At 39.2% G+C, this 18089-nt stretch overlaps 1 protein-coding gene across 2 annotated transcripts in view; it reads right to left on the bottom strand.

Annotated features, from left to right (window-relative positions):
- The window catches only part of LOC133631102 (semaphorin-7A-like), a 38646-nt gene that overhangs the window by 8418 nt on the left and 12139 nt on the right, over positions 1-18089 (bottom strand). For both annotated transcript variants that reach the window (XM_062023148.1, XM_062023156.1), the window contains exons 6-13: positions 17722-17832; positions 11353-11495; positions 11098-11276; positions 9464-9566; positions 6736-6922; positions 4143-4258; positions 3939-4069; positions 775-854 (exon numbers count right to left, since the gene is read on the bottom strand). In XM_062023148.1, coding sequence (XP_061879132.1) covers positions 775-854; positions 3939-4069; positions 4143-4258; positions 6736-6922; positions 9464-9566; positions 11098-11276; positions 11353-11495; positions 17722-17832 — 1050 coding nt within the window. The remainder of the gene's footprint in view (positions 1-774; positions 855-3938; positions 4070-4142; positions 4259-6735; positions 6923-9463; positions 9567-11097; positions 11277-11352; positions 11496-17721; positions 17833-18089) is intronic.

The following is an 18089-nucleotide window of genomic DNA, read 5'->3' as shown; positions in this document are numbered from 1 at the left end:
TCTGCATAGTGAGAAGAATTATCTTATCAGACAGAAAATAAGGAAATATCACCCTTATTTGAGATATTTAATCCTACCGGTACTTAGATTTCTCTTTTTGCAGTGCACCGGTTTCCACGGCGAAATAACAAAATGGTCCCAGCATTCTTTGATTTGTCAGTCTGTGGCCCTCAGGGGAAACATTTTGGGCCCCCCTGCCATAGAACCACTAATTATGGTTGTCCAAACGAACAATTTTTTTGGCTTCAGATATGATCTGATTTCGAGTCCCGAGCCGATACTTTAACAATAGATTCAATAAATGAATATGTTTTATAACTAAAGTAAATAATAATACATTTGTATCAAGCTTATCTTATTAAATGTAGAATTTGCTAGCATTGTTTTAAGTCAGAAGCTGTATTAGATTCATGGTATTGATGTTAAATACCATTTTTTTTGATAAAATAAAGCCAATAGCTGACTTTGACAAGGCGTGTGTATGTGACTGAAGCCCCGCCTCCTCAAAACAGTCAAAGATAGTGCAAGACAAGAGAGCTCACTCCGTACATTATATTCCAGCTATGCAACAAACTTATGTATCTTGCTTCTTGTTTGGAGGCGCGACACAGGGACCAAAAAAACACACATGTACCTTATTGACACTGGCAAAATTATTCAGATCATTTTCATTGATGGTTCAACTGATTATCATCCCAGGCCTTTAGACAACGCCCCCCTCCCCACAATTCACATGAATGACCATTTTGGCCTGCAAAAAATCCCACGTCTGACCTTTACTGAGGTGAAGAGAAGTCGGAGTTGTGCAGATGTTGTCATTTCCAGAAGTCTCATCTTCCATGATGAAGTCTGCACTGGGAACGCAAAAAGGCCAACTTCAGAGGGCATTGTGGAAATCTTTACTACACACACTCAGCCTGCATTAGCCAAATAGTCCTGGCAGCTCAGTACAATATGGCCGACGTGACACACTTGTACACCAGATAAATGGGATGATGATTACAGAAAAGAAAATGGACGTTATTGTGCAGTACTAAAGTGACCCTGGGTGTTAAGTACAATATGGTCAAAGCATTGACATGAAATCAATATTAATAATAATCTTTTTTTTTTTTTTTTAAAGACCAAAATGTCGACAGTTGTGAAGAGACACACCTCCCAGGCATATAAGCAATATTCTCTCGCTGATGGTTAGCACACTATTTGCTTTTTAAGACAATATCAACAGCTTTTAATTTCCTTTTATACTTGCATGACTGTTTAGAGTATTTACAAATAAAAGCAGACTAGGTTTATACAGTGCTTAACTTCCTTTTACACTTAAATATGTGTTTTTTGGGATGGTGACAGTTTGACAAAGTAACAGATTATTTTTATTCTATCATTTTCTATGGGGAAAAATAACTGTTTTGACGTATGTAAAAATAGAGCTGGGCGATAAAACGATATCAATATATATTGCGATACACGCAATTGATATCAATGAAAAATGTGTTCAATAATATATATATATATATATATATATATATATATATATACATATATATTAATATACATATACACACACACACTTAAGGTCAGGAAAAAAAACACAAAGGCTATTTCATCCCTACAAGCCTGTTCCCTGCTCTTCAGGGGATTTTTCAGAGCAGGGAAACCTGCGAAACAGGTTTGTAGGGATGAAAAAGTCTCTGTGATAAGGGTTAGGGTTACGTATATGCCGCTCTACCCCGGTATTGAGCACTGTATAACGGATAAACTACAGAAACCTCAAATATATATATATATATATATATATATATATATATATATATATATATACACACACACTATATACCAGACCTGGGCAATTATTTTGACTCGGGGGCCACATTGAGAGAAAAAAAATGTGCGGTTGTTATGTGTGTATAAAAAAAATATACACATATATTTAGCTGTGAAAATCTGCTGAACAGTATGTTTATTTGGGTCCCTTTTTTCTGGAACACTAATACAAAAACTCACTATATTGTCTGATAGAATGCCAAAAACGTTATAACATACTACCTCAAAAAACAGAATAGAAATGTTAAATTTTTTTACTGAATGAGACACCCAGAATGTACATGAAAATACAGAATACGGGATTTACAATATTAACTATGAACGATAAAACACTGAATATTAACAACATATGAACGTCGCTCCTCTTTTACTTCTCAGACCACCACCTTAATCGACATCTTTTACAATCAAGCAAAACGCAACAAACACGGCAAAATATAAACTTAAAGAGTAACTGAGATAATATCACTTTTCTGCAGAACTTTATTGTAAAAATCTCCTCCCGCGTCTGTCTTGACACCCGCGTTTCAGGCTGCCTGCTCTGGAAACAAACCCCATCCACACTGCTTGGTGCCTCGTCTCAAATTGCCTGAGCTGCTGTGACGTAGATTACCATAATAATCTGTAAATCACTCAAAAGCGCCGATTCCAACCGTTGAAATACTTTCTATAGTTCAAGACTTACGGTAGTTTGAAAAGAGAGCACTGCACATCAAAATGGCGGCCACAGTTTCGATGTTAAATGTCTAAAATACATTTTGGAAACGTCCGACGGGCCGGATTGAAAATCTTAACGGGCCTGCAGGCTGTATTTTGCCCAGGTCGACAACATACAGTTTATATAAATTTAAGTTTTTTTCTTTGTCGTCAGAAAAAGTTGCATGAACGAAGATACTCGCTCTCTGGTAACCGAACAACGCAGGAAGTGATCACTGATCAGTGGTACTGATCATAACAGATCAGCTAACAGTGTTAATTAGAAAGTTTGGTTGCACCATTTTGTTGTCTGGTGGTTGATTCTTTGCATGGAGTAAGGTAATTTATTTTTTTATTTTTTTTTGTCATTAAAAAAATACAATCATGTGTGCTTACGGACTGTATCCCTGCAGACTGTATTGATCTATATTGATATATAATGTAGGAACCAGAAATATTAACAGAAAGAAACAACCCTTTTGTGCGAATGAGTGTGAATGAGTGTAAATGTGGGAGAGAGGTTTTTTGGGTTGGTGCACTAATTGTAAGTGTATCTCGTGTTTTTTATGTTGATTTAATAAAAAAAAAAATATATATATATATATAATATATATATATATATATATATATATATATATATATATATATATATATATATATATATATATATATATATATATATATATATATATATATATATATATATATATATATATATATTTTAATTTTTTTATTTATTTATTTTTTCTTGTGCGGCCCGGTACCAATCGATCCACGGACCGGTACCCGGTGGTTGGGGACCACTGCTTTAGAGCACAGAACTTCCTGGCATAGTCTGAGTCTAAGTCTAAACCTGCAGAAAATAGTTCTTCTCAGATTTCTCCATGTTTACATTGTCACATTTTTCACTATTTTGTTACACTTTAATAAGCATCTCTTACATATTCCTTGATTTGCACTTTTTAAGAGTTTATTTTTAAGTGTTTTTTGTGATTTTAAAATTGTGTTTACATTGACTGATTGTTTTTCATGCTTGAATTGACATTTCTTTTCCTTTCTGCCTTGATATCGGAGGGGATTATATCAAAGGAAGATTACATTTGAAATAAAAATGGTTACATTTAATACATTATTCTCCAGCTCCTTATTTTCAATACATTAGGTCATAAAGAATATCAATAATTATCAGTATCGCCTGATAAAAAATAATATCGTGATACAGTTTTCAGCCATATGTAAAACTGATGAAAATCACTAAAAACCCCTAAAGAGAGAACGTAACATGCTGACTCACTTAGATATGAAACCTCAGAACATCTAACATACGCTACAATGTTGTACTTTCTGCTGAGTTTGCATTTCTCAGTATTCCATGGTCAGCGTGGGGGTGGACTCATGCAGCTGCAGCAAAGTTCTACCTGGTCTTTGTGGCACAAGGGCAGTAAGGGTCTCGGGCCAACATCAACTCCTCGCACGTTTTTCCGTAGCGGGCGCAGTCGGCCGCATCTACTTGGACCAGCTGACTGTTGGAGCTCACGTAGAGCTTCTTCTGCAAAGACCAGAGCGTAGCTATGAGGCAGCCAGCCAATGGGGGAGAAGGTTGCTGAGGCCTTGTTACTCACAGAGGAAAGATGGAGGAGGATGCTGCTGATGTGGGTTCTGTGGTTAAAAGGTGTATATTCTGCAACGACGAAAGCCCGTTTCTGGTTCTGCACCACTTTGTGAACTGTTCCACTAACTGCGTACAAACAGGAAGTTGGTGGGTAGGGGTGGCAGGTTATGATGCCAGAAAAGTTACTCTACAGACATCTGCATAATGAACAAAGGGTGCATTCACTTGTCATATTTGGTTTGGAAAAAAAAAAGAACTCAAGCAATGTTGTTCACTTGAACTCAACTGTGAGCACTACACGACCCAAAGACATGAACCAATGCCTAAAAACATGCTAAAATGATAAACACGAGAGAATATGTCATTGTGAATACGGTCCCTCTACGTTCTTCTTCTGTATGTGAGACATGGGTGCTCTTGAAAAGTATATTTTAGAAGCTTTTGCAAAAATCTAAGCTATTAAAAATAGCATAATATTCTTGCAAAACTGGTTTTCCCCCCGGCATAGGGCATGTCACCTAATACAGGTGAAACTCAAAACATTTGAATATCGTGTGAAGGTTTGTTTACACCAGCATGTAGATTTACAAGGTGAAACTAATGTATGACATAACAGGAACTCAAGATATTTCAAAACTTATGTTGATGTCATTTTGATGATTATGGCTAACAGCTTATGAAACCATCAAAACTGAATTTTGTAGATACTTTTGAGTTTTCAAAAACTGTAAACCATTGACATCAATATTATAACAAATACAAGCTTGACAGATTCACTTTGTATGTATTAGTTTCACAATTGAAATTGAATCGATGAAATGAATGCACTTTTCCACAATATTACATTTTTTGAGTTTTGCTTGTGTACTTTATGTATCAAGTCATTATTTTATGCTAATGTTTAAAACACAGCCTTGGTCCCATTAAGACAAATACACTAGTGAAACGCACCAAAGTGCATACAAAGTAGTGATTACAATTCCAGCTCTTTGTGGAGGTCGGGCTCTTTTGGCCCCTAAAATGTTTTGTTACTTAAATTAATTTATTGCCAAATAATGTGTAAAATGAATAATGTAAAAAACATTACCAAATAATGTGTAAAATGAATAACATACAAACATAAAATATAACATATGTATAGTATTTCTATTAATAAACTTAACATTAACATACACATAATACAATTTTAAATAAAAAAAGGACCCATTTTAATTTGTGAAGAAAACACGAAATCAACTAAACATCACTCATCAAAATATAACTTAGGCGTGGCGAAGTTGGTAGAGTGGCTGTGCCAGCAATCGGAGTGTTGCTGGTTACTGGGGTTCAATTCCCACCTTCTACCTTCCTCGTTGTGTCCTTGGGCAAGACACTTCACCCTTTGCCTCTGATGGCTGCTGGTTAGCGCCTTGCATGGCAGCTCCCGCCATCAGTGTGTGAATGTGTGTGTGAATGGGTAAATGTGGAAATACTGTCAAAGCGCTTTGAGTACCTTGAAGGTAGAAAAGCGCTATACAAGTACAACCCATTTAAAATATGCAAAACAAATAGAAAAAGCAGCACCCAAGTGAGATTTTGGCGAAGGTTGCCCTTCAAAGAAACCGATGGCCTCAGCTTTGAGGGGCTGACCCTGTTTTTCCTTTTTGTTATGATCTGCCCTATTTTGGAGAAGATTCTTTCTGAGGGGACAGATGTTGCGATACTACACACAGTCGTAACCGTACCATCACATGTGAAAAGGGCAGGCTGTTTGTGGAGCCTACTCGATATAACAATGTACACTAACAATTTAAAATGTGTCCAAATTTAACTCCTTTTCCTCTTGTCACTCATCTTTGGTAAAGTCCTCTTGCTCTCGTCTCCCTCCCGCCACGTTTCTTGTTCGCTGCTGTGTGTGTGCTGCATGCAAGTGTCCGTAACCCCTAACCACCTGTGCAGTGTAGTCACAGCCACATATGTTGACCAATGCAGCTTTTAAAAGACAATAAAAAATGTTTTTTTTTTTTTTTTTAAATCGCTCTCGATCGGGAGCAGGATCCTGTCGATCTAATCCGGGCCGACCCATAACTGACACAAAGTTCTTCATCAACTAAGGGTTTGCGTGTACTAAAACATCTGCAAACTTGTTTTAGTACTTGTACCATGAGGACGGTGTCTCTTTAATGAGCAAAATCGAGAGCATAATCCATTTAGTGTGTCTGTCTTCATGTTGCTAATTATCAGAATACCCACAATATTGGCAGGAGATGCAAATAAGTTGATTCATCAAGCTTGAAACTAGCGATGAGTAAATGATGTTTCAGTGAGCGTGCGGCACACTCACTACTTGTATTGACAATGCACTGATACTGTGTTAGAGTTTCATAAGGGTCATGCACCATCTGATGGATTAAAAAAGTCATTACGTTTGACCTGCAAATAAAATTAAGAGTCAGCAAATAAATTGTTTTGGGGTTTTTTGACAAATAGCTTAGCAGAAAGGAACATGAAACACGCAACTCTGGTCAATGAGCCAAGCAGCACTCAGCTCTGTATATGTCAGCGACAAGTGAAAGTAGATACATTGCTCAAAACCAAGGTGATAGATTTCAGTAGTAACTCACGGAGGGACAGAAAGAGAACCGGGTTTTCCCTTGAGACCGCAGCATCGGCGTAGATGTGAGTATACACGTGGTGACTGAGCAGAAGTGGTCCGGATTTGTTCATAGGCCACACCCACTGCTCCATCTCAGAGGTCGTCTGGATCATCTTCAGGACATCCATAGGGAGCGATGTGCTGTCTGCAACACACTGAGGAGAAAGAGGAGGATTAGTGTTGGCATGAGGATAAAATTACTTTATTTTTTATTTAAATTTAAAAATCTCTTTTTCAAGGGAGTCCTGGCCAAGAGGCAGCAAAGTTACACATAAAATGACATTCACATTACACATTAAAATGACAAGATGGACATCAAGTAAAACAGTTACAGATAACTGAGGCTCCTTCAAATGCTCTCAGTTTCTATTTACAAATTCAGTCAGCTTCCAGTCTCTTTGTAACATGTTCCAAGCACAAGGAGCTGCATGGACCAAGCTTTTTCCCCAGCTCAGTGCGAGGGACAGACAGCAACAGCTGATCGTTGGACCTCAGAGCATTAGAGTCCGTACTTCTCTGTGTAATTAATGTACAAATGTAATCGGCCAATAGTCCCAGAAGAGCCTTTTAAATAAAAATGTACTATTGACACTGTCTCCCAGTGGACAGAGAAGGCCATCCCACCCGATAGTACAAGTCTCAGTGGTGTGTCATGGCTCTACAGTTTGGGATGAACCTCAAAGAAGCATGGTATACAGAGTCGACCATTTGACAGGAACGAGTACCGGTAGCATTCATATAAAAAAAGATCACCATAATCAGATAAAAATGTGGCAGAGACAAGACGCTTTTTTACACCAAAAGAAAAACATCTCTTATTACGGAAGAAAAACCCCAATTTAGATTTTAGTTTCTTCACCAGTTTTTTTGATAAAAGGTTTAAAAGTGAGAGAGTCATCAATTAAAACACCAAGGTATTTATATTCATGCACCACTTCTATGACATTCCCTTCAAGAGTGGACACTACCGGGGGAGTTTGAGGAACCTTCTTATGTTTGGAAAACGACATAAGTTTTGTCTTGTCAGCATTAAGAACCAGTTTTAAGTAAATAAGTGAATTCTGCACAGCGACAAAAGATTTCTGTTCAACCGATGATCCAGAGCAATAAATAATAGTATTGACAGCATAAAAATGCATATTAGCATCAGAGAAATGTTCTGAGATCACTGATGTACAAGATAAATAAGAGGTGCCCCAAAACAAATCCCTGAGGCACCCCTTTATGAACAGTGAAATTCAGAACAAAGGGGCACGTATTTAATACAGTGGGTCCTGTTTTCTAAATAATTTAAAACCAAGCGACCGCATATTCTGACAGTCCAATGAGAAACAGCCAGCGTTTCCTGGAGCCTGATTGATATTTACAAATAATTGTATTTGCATAGGGGAACTCTTGTAACAAACACGACATCCAGTATTGCAAAATGTACAACCGTTTCACATAATATTTCACATCTGAATCGCGATTCTTTTTTATACCGCTTCTAAATCAAATGATAATTTTCAAAAATCGATTTGAAAAACAACAAAAAAAAACTTTTTTTTTTTTTTTTTACAACAATCAATTTCTAAAAATAAATTTTTAGGCCATTTTAGTGCAACCAGAAGGATCTTTTCTAATCTGTATCCTGCTTGGAAAAAGGTTTTATAATTATTATACACATAGCTAAAATAGGTTTTAATCGAGATCAGTGTTGAATCAAGATTCGATTCTGAATCGAATCGTTACTGCAGGGAATGGAATCGAATCGAATTTGTTAAGTGCCCAAAAATTCACACTCCTAATAATACCCTGAATTTGTATGTATGATTTTGTATTTATCGTCTAAAATAAAATTTAAAAAACTGCAGTAGATTAACTTCACCACGAACCTTCCACATTATTTTGTGGAATAATTTAAAAAAAATTTACAAATTTTTTATCCTTAAAAACTTGAGTACCTCTGTAATTTATGGTTTCATTATTTAATTTATTATATTACCTTTTACTTAAATAATTTAAAAATGATTTCCCCAAAATTGGTTGGCCTTTTAGTTTAAAATGAAATTATAATAATTACATTTTGTAGAGAGCTATAATGTATAATTCTTAATTCCAATAAAAAATAAATGTTAAAAATGTTTTATGGAAATGTGTATTTTTTTCAAATAATTTGTCCATTTTTTTTATACAAATCAACTTAAGTACTAAAAAAAAAGAATACATTTCCCCAAATTGAGTGGATGTTCTAAGAAATGTGTAGACATATATCATTTTGGGGACGGCGTGGCGAAGTTGGTAGAGTGGCCGTGCTGGTTACTGGGGTTCAACCCCCACCTTCTACCATCCTAGTCACGTTCGTTATGTCCTTGGGCAAGACACTTCACCCTTGCTCCTGATGGGTGCTGGTTAGCGCCTTGCATGGCAGCTCCCTCCATCAGTGTGTGAACGTGTGTGTGAATGGGTGAATGTGGAAATACTGTCAAAGCGCTTTGAGTACCTTGAAGGTAGAAAAGCTATACAAGTATAACCCATTTATCATTTATTTATTTTAACAATTATATGAATTTTGCACTGAAAATGAACTGAACCAGGTGCATATGGAACCTTCCTTATAGCGTACAGCTACTGTACAGTCAACAGTGAGCTGTAAAAAGCCGAGTGGGCATCAAATGGAAGAGTGGCATTGGAGATGTATGCGTGAGTCAACCCACCTCCCTCGGCCGGCTTCTCTGTTGGCCCTTGCCTTTAAACGGCGAGCTGGCGAAGATGCTGTGGATGTCTTGCATGGCGTACACGCACACGCCGCTCATGTTCCTGCAGACACAGGGGGTCAACAGCACAGTCAGCATGTCCGCATTCAGTCGTGTGTGCACAAATGCTCAGCAGCAGACAGTCTATATTTAAAAAGAAAACCATGCCACTAAACCGGAAGGAGACAGGAAAGAAGTGCTGCAACATACAGAACAGTTTGAAGGTTTAAGGGGAGCTGTGCTATGCTCAGATCACACCATTAACGTGATGGCATCTCATTCAGTCAGTAGTGGGCGGTCAGGACCAGCAAGGCCTTCTTTGCTGGCCTAACATAACTAGAAATCATGATCATAATTAAAGACAAAAGTAAGTTTTAATTTACTTTCCCTAATTATCTAAAATTATTCATATTCTCTTCATGTCATATTATGCTCCTTCCAGTGCTTTTGTTTTTAAGTTAGAGTTTGTATCCAATTAGAATTCAGATAGCTTATGTTGCCATGCTGTACGAAATCTGCCCGGGGCCTTCAGAATCAACAATGCAGGCGTCTGTGCACTGTAAGTGAACGGGCACATACAGTTGATAGACAATTGCCATAGCCAATCAGATCACAAGTTGTTGTCAGTAAGGCCTTCTAGCTTGAGCGGTATAGCTCGGTTGGTAGAGCGGCCGTGCCAGCAACTTGAGGGTTCCAGGTTCGATCCCCGCTTCTGCTATCCTAGTCACTGCTGTTGTGTCCTTGGGCAAGACACTTTACCCACCTGCTCCCAGTGCCACCCACACTGGTTTAAATGTAACTTAGATATTGGGTTTCACTATGTAAAGCGCTTTGAGTCACTAGAGAAAAAGCGCTATATAAATATAATTCACTTCACACTTCACTTCACTAGCTGGCCTTACGCTGTGATTGGATACTCACTTGGGAGTCCCAAGTGAGTATCCCAAGTGAGTTGCGAAAACAGGAAGTGGCACCAGAGCCATACGAGCCATAGAAAAAACCACAGAAAACGCACCGGTACTCACAAAGAAGGAGAGCAAAATGTTGATTAGGTGGCAGATATATATTTGCAAGGCCATTTTCAAGAAGGATACTTGAGGAAAAACTACATATTGTGAGACGAAGTTTGCCCCCGACTTTCACTCAAATCAACCAACTACGACCAACTACGGGCGGTACCACTGGCCTATACGCCGTCGGATGGGTTCTACAAATTGTGAGTTCAAATATTATATTTCTTAATTTTTTCATGTTTCATTTGTTTTATACGATTCTTTAAATTTTGACAGTACCACGTAAGATATGTTTTAATAGCTGAAGCGGGTTTATTGAATGTTAACTGCGCCGAAAAATAGACCGTTTTGTGCACTGTTGAGGGGATTTAATGCGCAGTAGTGTGCAAGTGGGTTTCTGTATAGCCAGCCGTGTCCATGTGGTGACATAAATTATGGCATTTCAAGAGGTGAAGTCGGACTAAGGAGGACATCACTGAAGGCATAGATGAAAAACGCACGGCCCGCCACTGCCGTGTTATGAAGTGATGACGCACGTAATTGCTGTATTTGAAAAGAATCTACAGCATGTTGAATTCGCACCATTCATTCCGAAAGAGCGCATACACGCGGGTGTCCTGCCAGCGGTCCGCGGGCACGGTCGACACGTCCACCAGGTGGAAGAAGCTCTGTCTGCTGTCCTGGTCGCCACAAAACAGCCTGGCGCTCATCTGTGAGGTCCACGTGAACTGCAGGTTGTTCTTGGGCCCGCCCATATCCGCCTGGAAGAGACATCAGACGCCCCTTTTTTGTATTTATTTTGAAAGGCCACTCTCGCGGGCTGAAGCTAACACTTACCACGCACACCCGTGTGACGTACGGGGTCCACGTGCTGCTGAAGAAGCTGGTGTCTTGGTTCCTCTCCTTGTAGAAGGCGTACACTTGGTCCTGCAAAGGGTCTTCTCGCCGTCTGCTAAACAACACTCCCAAGTAGTGCTGCTCTAAAATATACAAAGATACCCAACCTCATTTAGCAGCACAAACATTGGCAGGTTATGAAATAGATTCTAATGACAAACAACTTCATCTACATGCTCATTTGTATGCTTGATTGCCTCTGGTGAACACCAGACTTAACACTTTGCGTGACAAGATCACGGGTACTAGCGGCCGAAATGAATTTCCTCCGTCAGGTGCCGGGGCTTCGTAGAGATAGGGTGAAAGGCTCTGCCATTCGGGAGGAACTCAGAGTAAAGCCGCTGCTCCGCCACATGAGGAGGAGACAGATGAGGTGGTTCGGGCATCTGGTCAGCCTCCCTGGGGAGGTGTTTAAGGCGCGTCCGACCGGTAGGAGATCGCGGGGAACACCCAGGACACGGTGGGAAGGCCTCAGGATCCCCCGGGAGCAACTGGACGAAGTGGCTGGGGAGGGGGAAGCCTGGGCTTCACTGGTTAGGCTGCGGCCCGACTTTTGATAAGCGGAAGAAGATAGATGGATGGATGGAAAAAAAATCTCTATGTAATCATTGTAGTATCGCCTAGATACGGCTATTGTACTTGATATCGTTAGAATCGATATCTTCGTAGACTAGACCTGGGTAAATTAAGGCTCGGTGGCCACATACGGCCCGTTAAGCTTTTCAATCTGACCCGCTGGACATTCCCAAATAAGTTTTTTTAAATCTTTAAGATGGAAACTGTAGCTGCCATTATGATGTGATGTTTTCAAATGACCGTGAGTCTTGAACTATACAAAGTATTTCAATGGTTGGAATCTGCGCTTTTGCATGATACACTAGTTACTATGGTCATCTAAGTCACAGCAGCTCAGATGAGGCACCAAGCAGTGTGGAAGAGACGCGGAAGGAGATTTTTACAACAAAGTTCTAAAGCTTAGTGATAGATCGTAGGTGGGTTTATTTTTACCCTTCGCGTTCGTCTGCCTCACAATACGAAGGTCCTGGGTTCGATCCTGCGCTCAAGATCTTTCTGTGTGGAGTTTGCATGTTCTCCCCGTGACTGCGGGTACTCCGGCTTCCTCCCACCTCCAAAGACATGCACCTGGGGATAGGTTGATTGGCAACACTAAATTGGCCCTAGTGTGTGAATGTGAGTGTGAATGTTGTCTGTCTATCTGTGTTGGCCCTGCGATGAGGTGGGGACTTGTCCAGGGTGTACCCTGCCTTCCGCCCGATTGTAGCTGAGATAGGCTCCAGCACCCCCGCGACCCCGAAAGGGATAAGCGGTAGAAAATGGATGGATGGATGGATGGATGGATGGATGGCGTTCATATTTCGCTGTTTGTTGCATTTTTGTTGCGTTTTGCTTGAATGTAAAATATGTCGATCGAGAGGGGGTGTGACGTTCATATGTTGTCAATATTCGGTGTTTTATCGTTCATAGTTAATATTGTAAATCCATCTATCCATCCATTTTCTACCGCTTGTCCCTTTTGGGGTTGCGGGGGTTGCTGGAGCCTATCTCAGCTGCTTCCTGTTAGTGGTGACTGTGGGCTACTGTGTTTTCCTACGGTGTGTAGTGAAGCATGTTTAGCTATTCCTCATCCTGCTCGGATGATATTCGTAAGCAACTTTATTTAGTGATTTAGAAGTAGCTAAAACGCAACGGAAAGATGTATAGCTCCACCTTTATCGTTAGGTTTAAAGCCAAAAAACGTCCATTCCCCACCTTCTGTCTTTACACTGTTTTAGCTTGCAAGTGCTGTGTGTGTGTGTGCTGACTAACATGCGCCACGGCTTGTATGCCAGCATTGTCACCGCGGCGCACAGATATTATATATATATATATATATATATATATATATATATATATATATATATATATATATATATATATATATATATATATATATATATATATATATATATATATATATATATATATATATATAACTGAAATATATAACTTTAGGAGATTTATTTACCTTATAAGTTACTGACACTTAGTGACCAGTGCTGAAACATGGCACCGTTGAATTTTACGTCAATCGGTGCTTGGTATATTACTGGAAAAATGCCATTCTTTAAAAGAGTAAAACAAAATTAATACAAGTTATTTTTGTTTGTATTGAGTTAAAAAATCTTCCAATGGAAAGAGTCCAAATTGTCCGGGCATTAAAACTTGAAAGTGATCTTGGAATTAGCAATTAATACTTATTATTAGCTATACTTACTACTATTGTGAAGTTTTGTGTCTTGCAACAAACTTGCGATGCTCATAAGTAGTATTTTTTTCTCAGAAGATACAGTATATTGCCTAAAAACAAGTTCTTATGTCTCACTGAAAAATGACTATTCAGGGGATTATTTGTGACTTGTATTAAGTTTCTAGCCGAGTCATACCAAAGACTATAAAAATGGGACCCATTACCTCCTTGCTTGGCACTCAGCATCAAGGGTTGGAGTTGGGGGTTAAATCACCAAAATGATTCCCGGGCGCGGCGCCGCTGCTGCCCACTGCTCCCCAAGGGGATGGGTCAAATGCAGAGGACAAATTTCACCACATCTAGTGTGTGTGTGTGACAATCATTGGTACTTTAATTAATTTAATCTTTACATGTTTTGACTATAAATTACAAATATATATTTGGTGAGATTGTGAGTTTTTCAAGTGTCGGACCGGCGGGATTTAGGTCGGTGCGAAAAAGTATCCGATTCAGTACCCATTCCTATTTTACCCAGGTTTTATTATTTGGGTGGCAGGGGACATTTTTAGTACAGATAAAATTATCCACACAGAACCTAATGTAAACGGAAATACAACCTATATATTCTTCATGAACTTTATAGAAGACCTCTTCATGAACTTTATAGGAGACCTCCCAGTCGGTGGCATCTAATGCACCACAGAGTGACCTCCAAACCATCAGGGGTCTACGTCCTCACTGCGACAGGTTCATATTCAGGTGTGAGTCTGACTAAATTGTGGTCTGATCTGCCTAATTGGAGTAGGAATGTAAACACAGATGAGGATGACGTTTGGAAGATAGTAGGGGTGCATTCCGATGGCTATGAGATCAGGGGGGCACAATTGTCTTTAAACATGTATTAAATTGCACCATCTGGAAATCAGTCCGCCACCTTTGCTCTTGCCGCTCGTGATGGTGTCACTGTCTGTTCGTGTGGAAGCCGGGCACAGTTGCGGCTGTATCCAGTATCTGCTCATGGAGCCAGGTTTCCCAGAAGCACATAATCCTACACTCACTGATGAGTGCTTCCAGCTCATCCATTTCGTTCATTAGGGAACGCACATTAGGGATGCAAGGTTTAAAGGGGAACTGCTAAAATGAGTCATTGTTGTAGCCTTCAAAGTCCTCTCTACCAACTTCAAAACCCTCCATCAAAGTTGTATATACACACTGAAAGTATATGTATATAATGTATTAACAGACACGTTCATAACAATGTGAATTATGTTTAATATTTACCGTATTAATGTCATTTTATGCATTACCGGAACTTCTTTACTTAGCGCATTTATTTCCGTTTCCATAGCAATGCACTTCAGACTTCCGGCAACAAATGTGTGTTCCTACTTCCGGAAACAAACATGTGTGTTCCAATCACGGCAGACTTGGTAACATACAACGAAGACGACTACTTTTGGACAAATGAGGATTCACAACCTTATCTTTTTGAAGCTGAATATATGGAGGATGAACTGCTGCTTATAGAAGCGAGCACGAAGAGAGGGTAAAACGGAGCAGACGAAAATCGAGAGAGTGAGGTCGGCGTGACTTGTGGGTACAAATATGAAACTTGGAGCCAAGCTATTGAGACATACAGTATATGGCGTGCTTACATAAAGTCAACTTGAAAAAACTTCCTCGTCCAGCTGGACCAAACAGACAGTCCATCGAGTAAGTAAATATAATATTGATCATAACACATGCAGAACATCATGCTTGTTATTACAACTACATACGCTGGTGAGCTAGCTGTGCACAAACAAAACATGAAATGTGGGCTAATACTTTACAGATACTAATATGAGTGTTCATGTTTTTCAGTCAGTATAGATTGGTGTCCTATCGCATTGTGTTGTGCATTACGAACTCAAACGCGCTTCGTGCTGACGCAGAAGCTAGCTTATCTCTTGCCGGAGCTAGTTTACAGCTAATACCATAGTTTGCCGTCCCAAGATGATGTCTTACAACGCTACAAAAAAAGTTCCTCAGTGTTTGCTTTTACAATAACAATGTTGCTACAGCTTGGTTATTATACAGGTGACGGATCATAAATGAAGTATTGCTGGCTGTTTTTGGATGCATTTTTAAAGTGATTTAGAGGCAAAATGGATTGATCCCATTAGCTGCATTGTCAGCAACCAAGAATGAGCTGATTTTGACGAAGTAGAATGCAAAAAAATATATATTTTGTCTGTATGCCTCTCATAAGGACTTTGAACGATAGGCAGAATAATTTTTAAAAAAAAGTGCAGTTCCCCTTTAAATCTTCGGTCCAAACAAGGTCTAAAACCGTTCGGCTTCTTCAGGGTTCCTCCCATATAGTGTACTTTAATCCACTCTAACAACTTGAGTTTTTAAGGGCGATAAGTTGATCTTTTTGTGTAGACTTCTTCTTTTCGTGTCTTTGAAGCATGTGGTTATGAGACAGTTTCCCATTTCTTAACACAGTCTTTTGCATTGTCGTTGAACAACTTTACAACTTTATCAAATAATATGAAAGCATGTGTTAATCATAACAAAAATTAACACAAACCTTAGAATTAGGTCAGGCTGATTAGAAAAATAAGTACTAACCAAATATACTGCATTAAAAGGGACTAAATACCTAATGAAATAGGGTTACATACAACTGTGTGATGCTAAAATAATAAACTGTCAATGGAACTAAGGTGCAAATGAAAATACAGCTTCACCACTTTAGTCATAATTTTCAAGCTTAACAAACGTATGTTTGTTTGATATTGTCATGACTGCACACGTGGTGGAAAAGTGTTTACATTTTTTTGAAGGCCCAGCAATGGGCCCAGGCTCTATGGTTAAGAAACACTGCTCTATACGACAGGGATACACAGCTGTTTACGGACCTGCTGCAAAAACCCAAGTCAAAGATCCTGTATATGACAGGAGTGCACAGCTGTATATTAAAAAAAAAAAACACGAGTCACAGATCCTTCATACAGCAAGAGCTCAACTGTTTGGAATGAGCTACTGCAAGAAGCAGCAGTCAAATATCCTTTATTTTAAACCAGTGGTTCTTAACCTGGGTTCAATCGAACCCTAGGGGTTCGGTGAGTCGGCTTCAGGGGTTCGGCGGATGTCAAGACACACCCGACTCATCGTGTAAATACAAACTTCTCCCTATCAGTGGATTACGGATACGGCAACAGCTGACTGATTTGCAGGTGTGTAATTTGTTTTGAGTTTATGCACTGTGTTGGTTTTGTTGTTTGAACAAGGTGATGTTCATGCACGGTTCATTTTATGCGCCAGTAAAAAAAACATGGTAAGACTTTAGTATGGGGAACATATTCACCATTAATTAGTTGTTTGTTAACATGCAAATTAGTAACATATTGGCTCTTAACTAGTCATTATTAAGTACTTATTAATGCCTTATTCGGCATGGCCTTATTATAACCCTAACTCTCTAACCCTGGCCCTAACCCTAACCAAATTAATTAAATTAGGTCTTTATTACTTAGAATATGTTCCCCTAGTGTCCAAATAACTCTAAATTAAGTCTTTGTTACTTAGGATATGTTCCCCGAGTGTCCAAATAACTCTAAATTAAGTCTTTGTTACTTAGGATATGTTCCCCTAGTGTCCAAATAACTCTAAATTAAGTCTTTGTTACTTAGGATATGTTCCCCTAGTGTCCAAATAACTCTAAATTAAGTCTTTGTTACTTAGAATATGTTCCCCATACTAAAGTGTTACCAAAAACATATAACTTTGTCTTGAATTTGAAAACTTTTTTTTTTATTTTTTCACTAAAGAAGGGTTCGGTGAATGCGCATATGAAACTGGTGGGGTTAGGTACCTCCAACAAGGTTAAGAATCACTGTATTAGACATTTGCTGTTTTTAAGAATCTACTGCAAAAGTCAAAGATCTTTTATAGACAGGAGCGTGCTGCTGTTCCATTGATTTATGTTCCAAAGCCTTGAACTGTTTGCCCAAGCGCTCATAATGTGAAGTGTTCCTAATGGAGTGTCTTCGTCTAACTTTATTGATTCATACCTTTATCGTGGTTTGCAGGTCCAACTCTGTTTTTGCCAAACTTGTGGATGCCTACGTAGTCCCGGGAGCCCGAGTACGTGACATAGAGTGAGGAGGAACCAATTGTTGATTCTGGGAGGGGGAGAAGAATGCAAAAGGAAGTAAAATGTTTTGGTTCGCAGCACTAAACAGTTGGACCTCTTACTTCCTATTTTGCTCACCAGACATCCGACAGACCATTAGTGCACTGTGCTTTGTACTCCAGTCCATTACCAGACTGTACTTTGTATTCCAGTCCATTACCATACTGTACTTTAGGCTCCAGGCAGTCCATTGCCATACTGTATTTTATACTCCAGTCCAGAGGTGACCAAACTTTTACCACTGGA

The sequence above is a fragment of the Entelurus aequoreus genome, linkage group LG02 (assembly GCF_033978785.1).
Source record: "Entelurus aequoreus isolate RoL-2023_Sb linkage group LG02, RoL_Eaeq_v1.1, whole genome shotgun sequence".
NCBI lineage: Eukaryota > Metazoa > Chordata > Actinopteri > Syngnathiformes > Syngnathidae > Entelurus > Entelurus aequoreus.
Note: the sequence above shows the minus strand (reverse complement) of the source record. Positions and strands in the feature narration are given on the sequence as shown.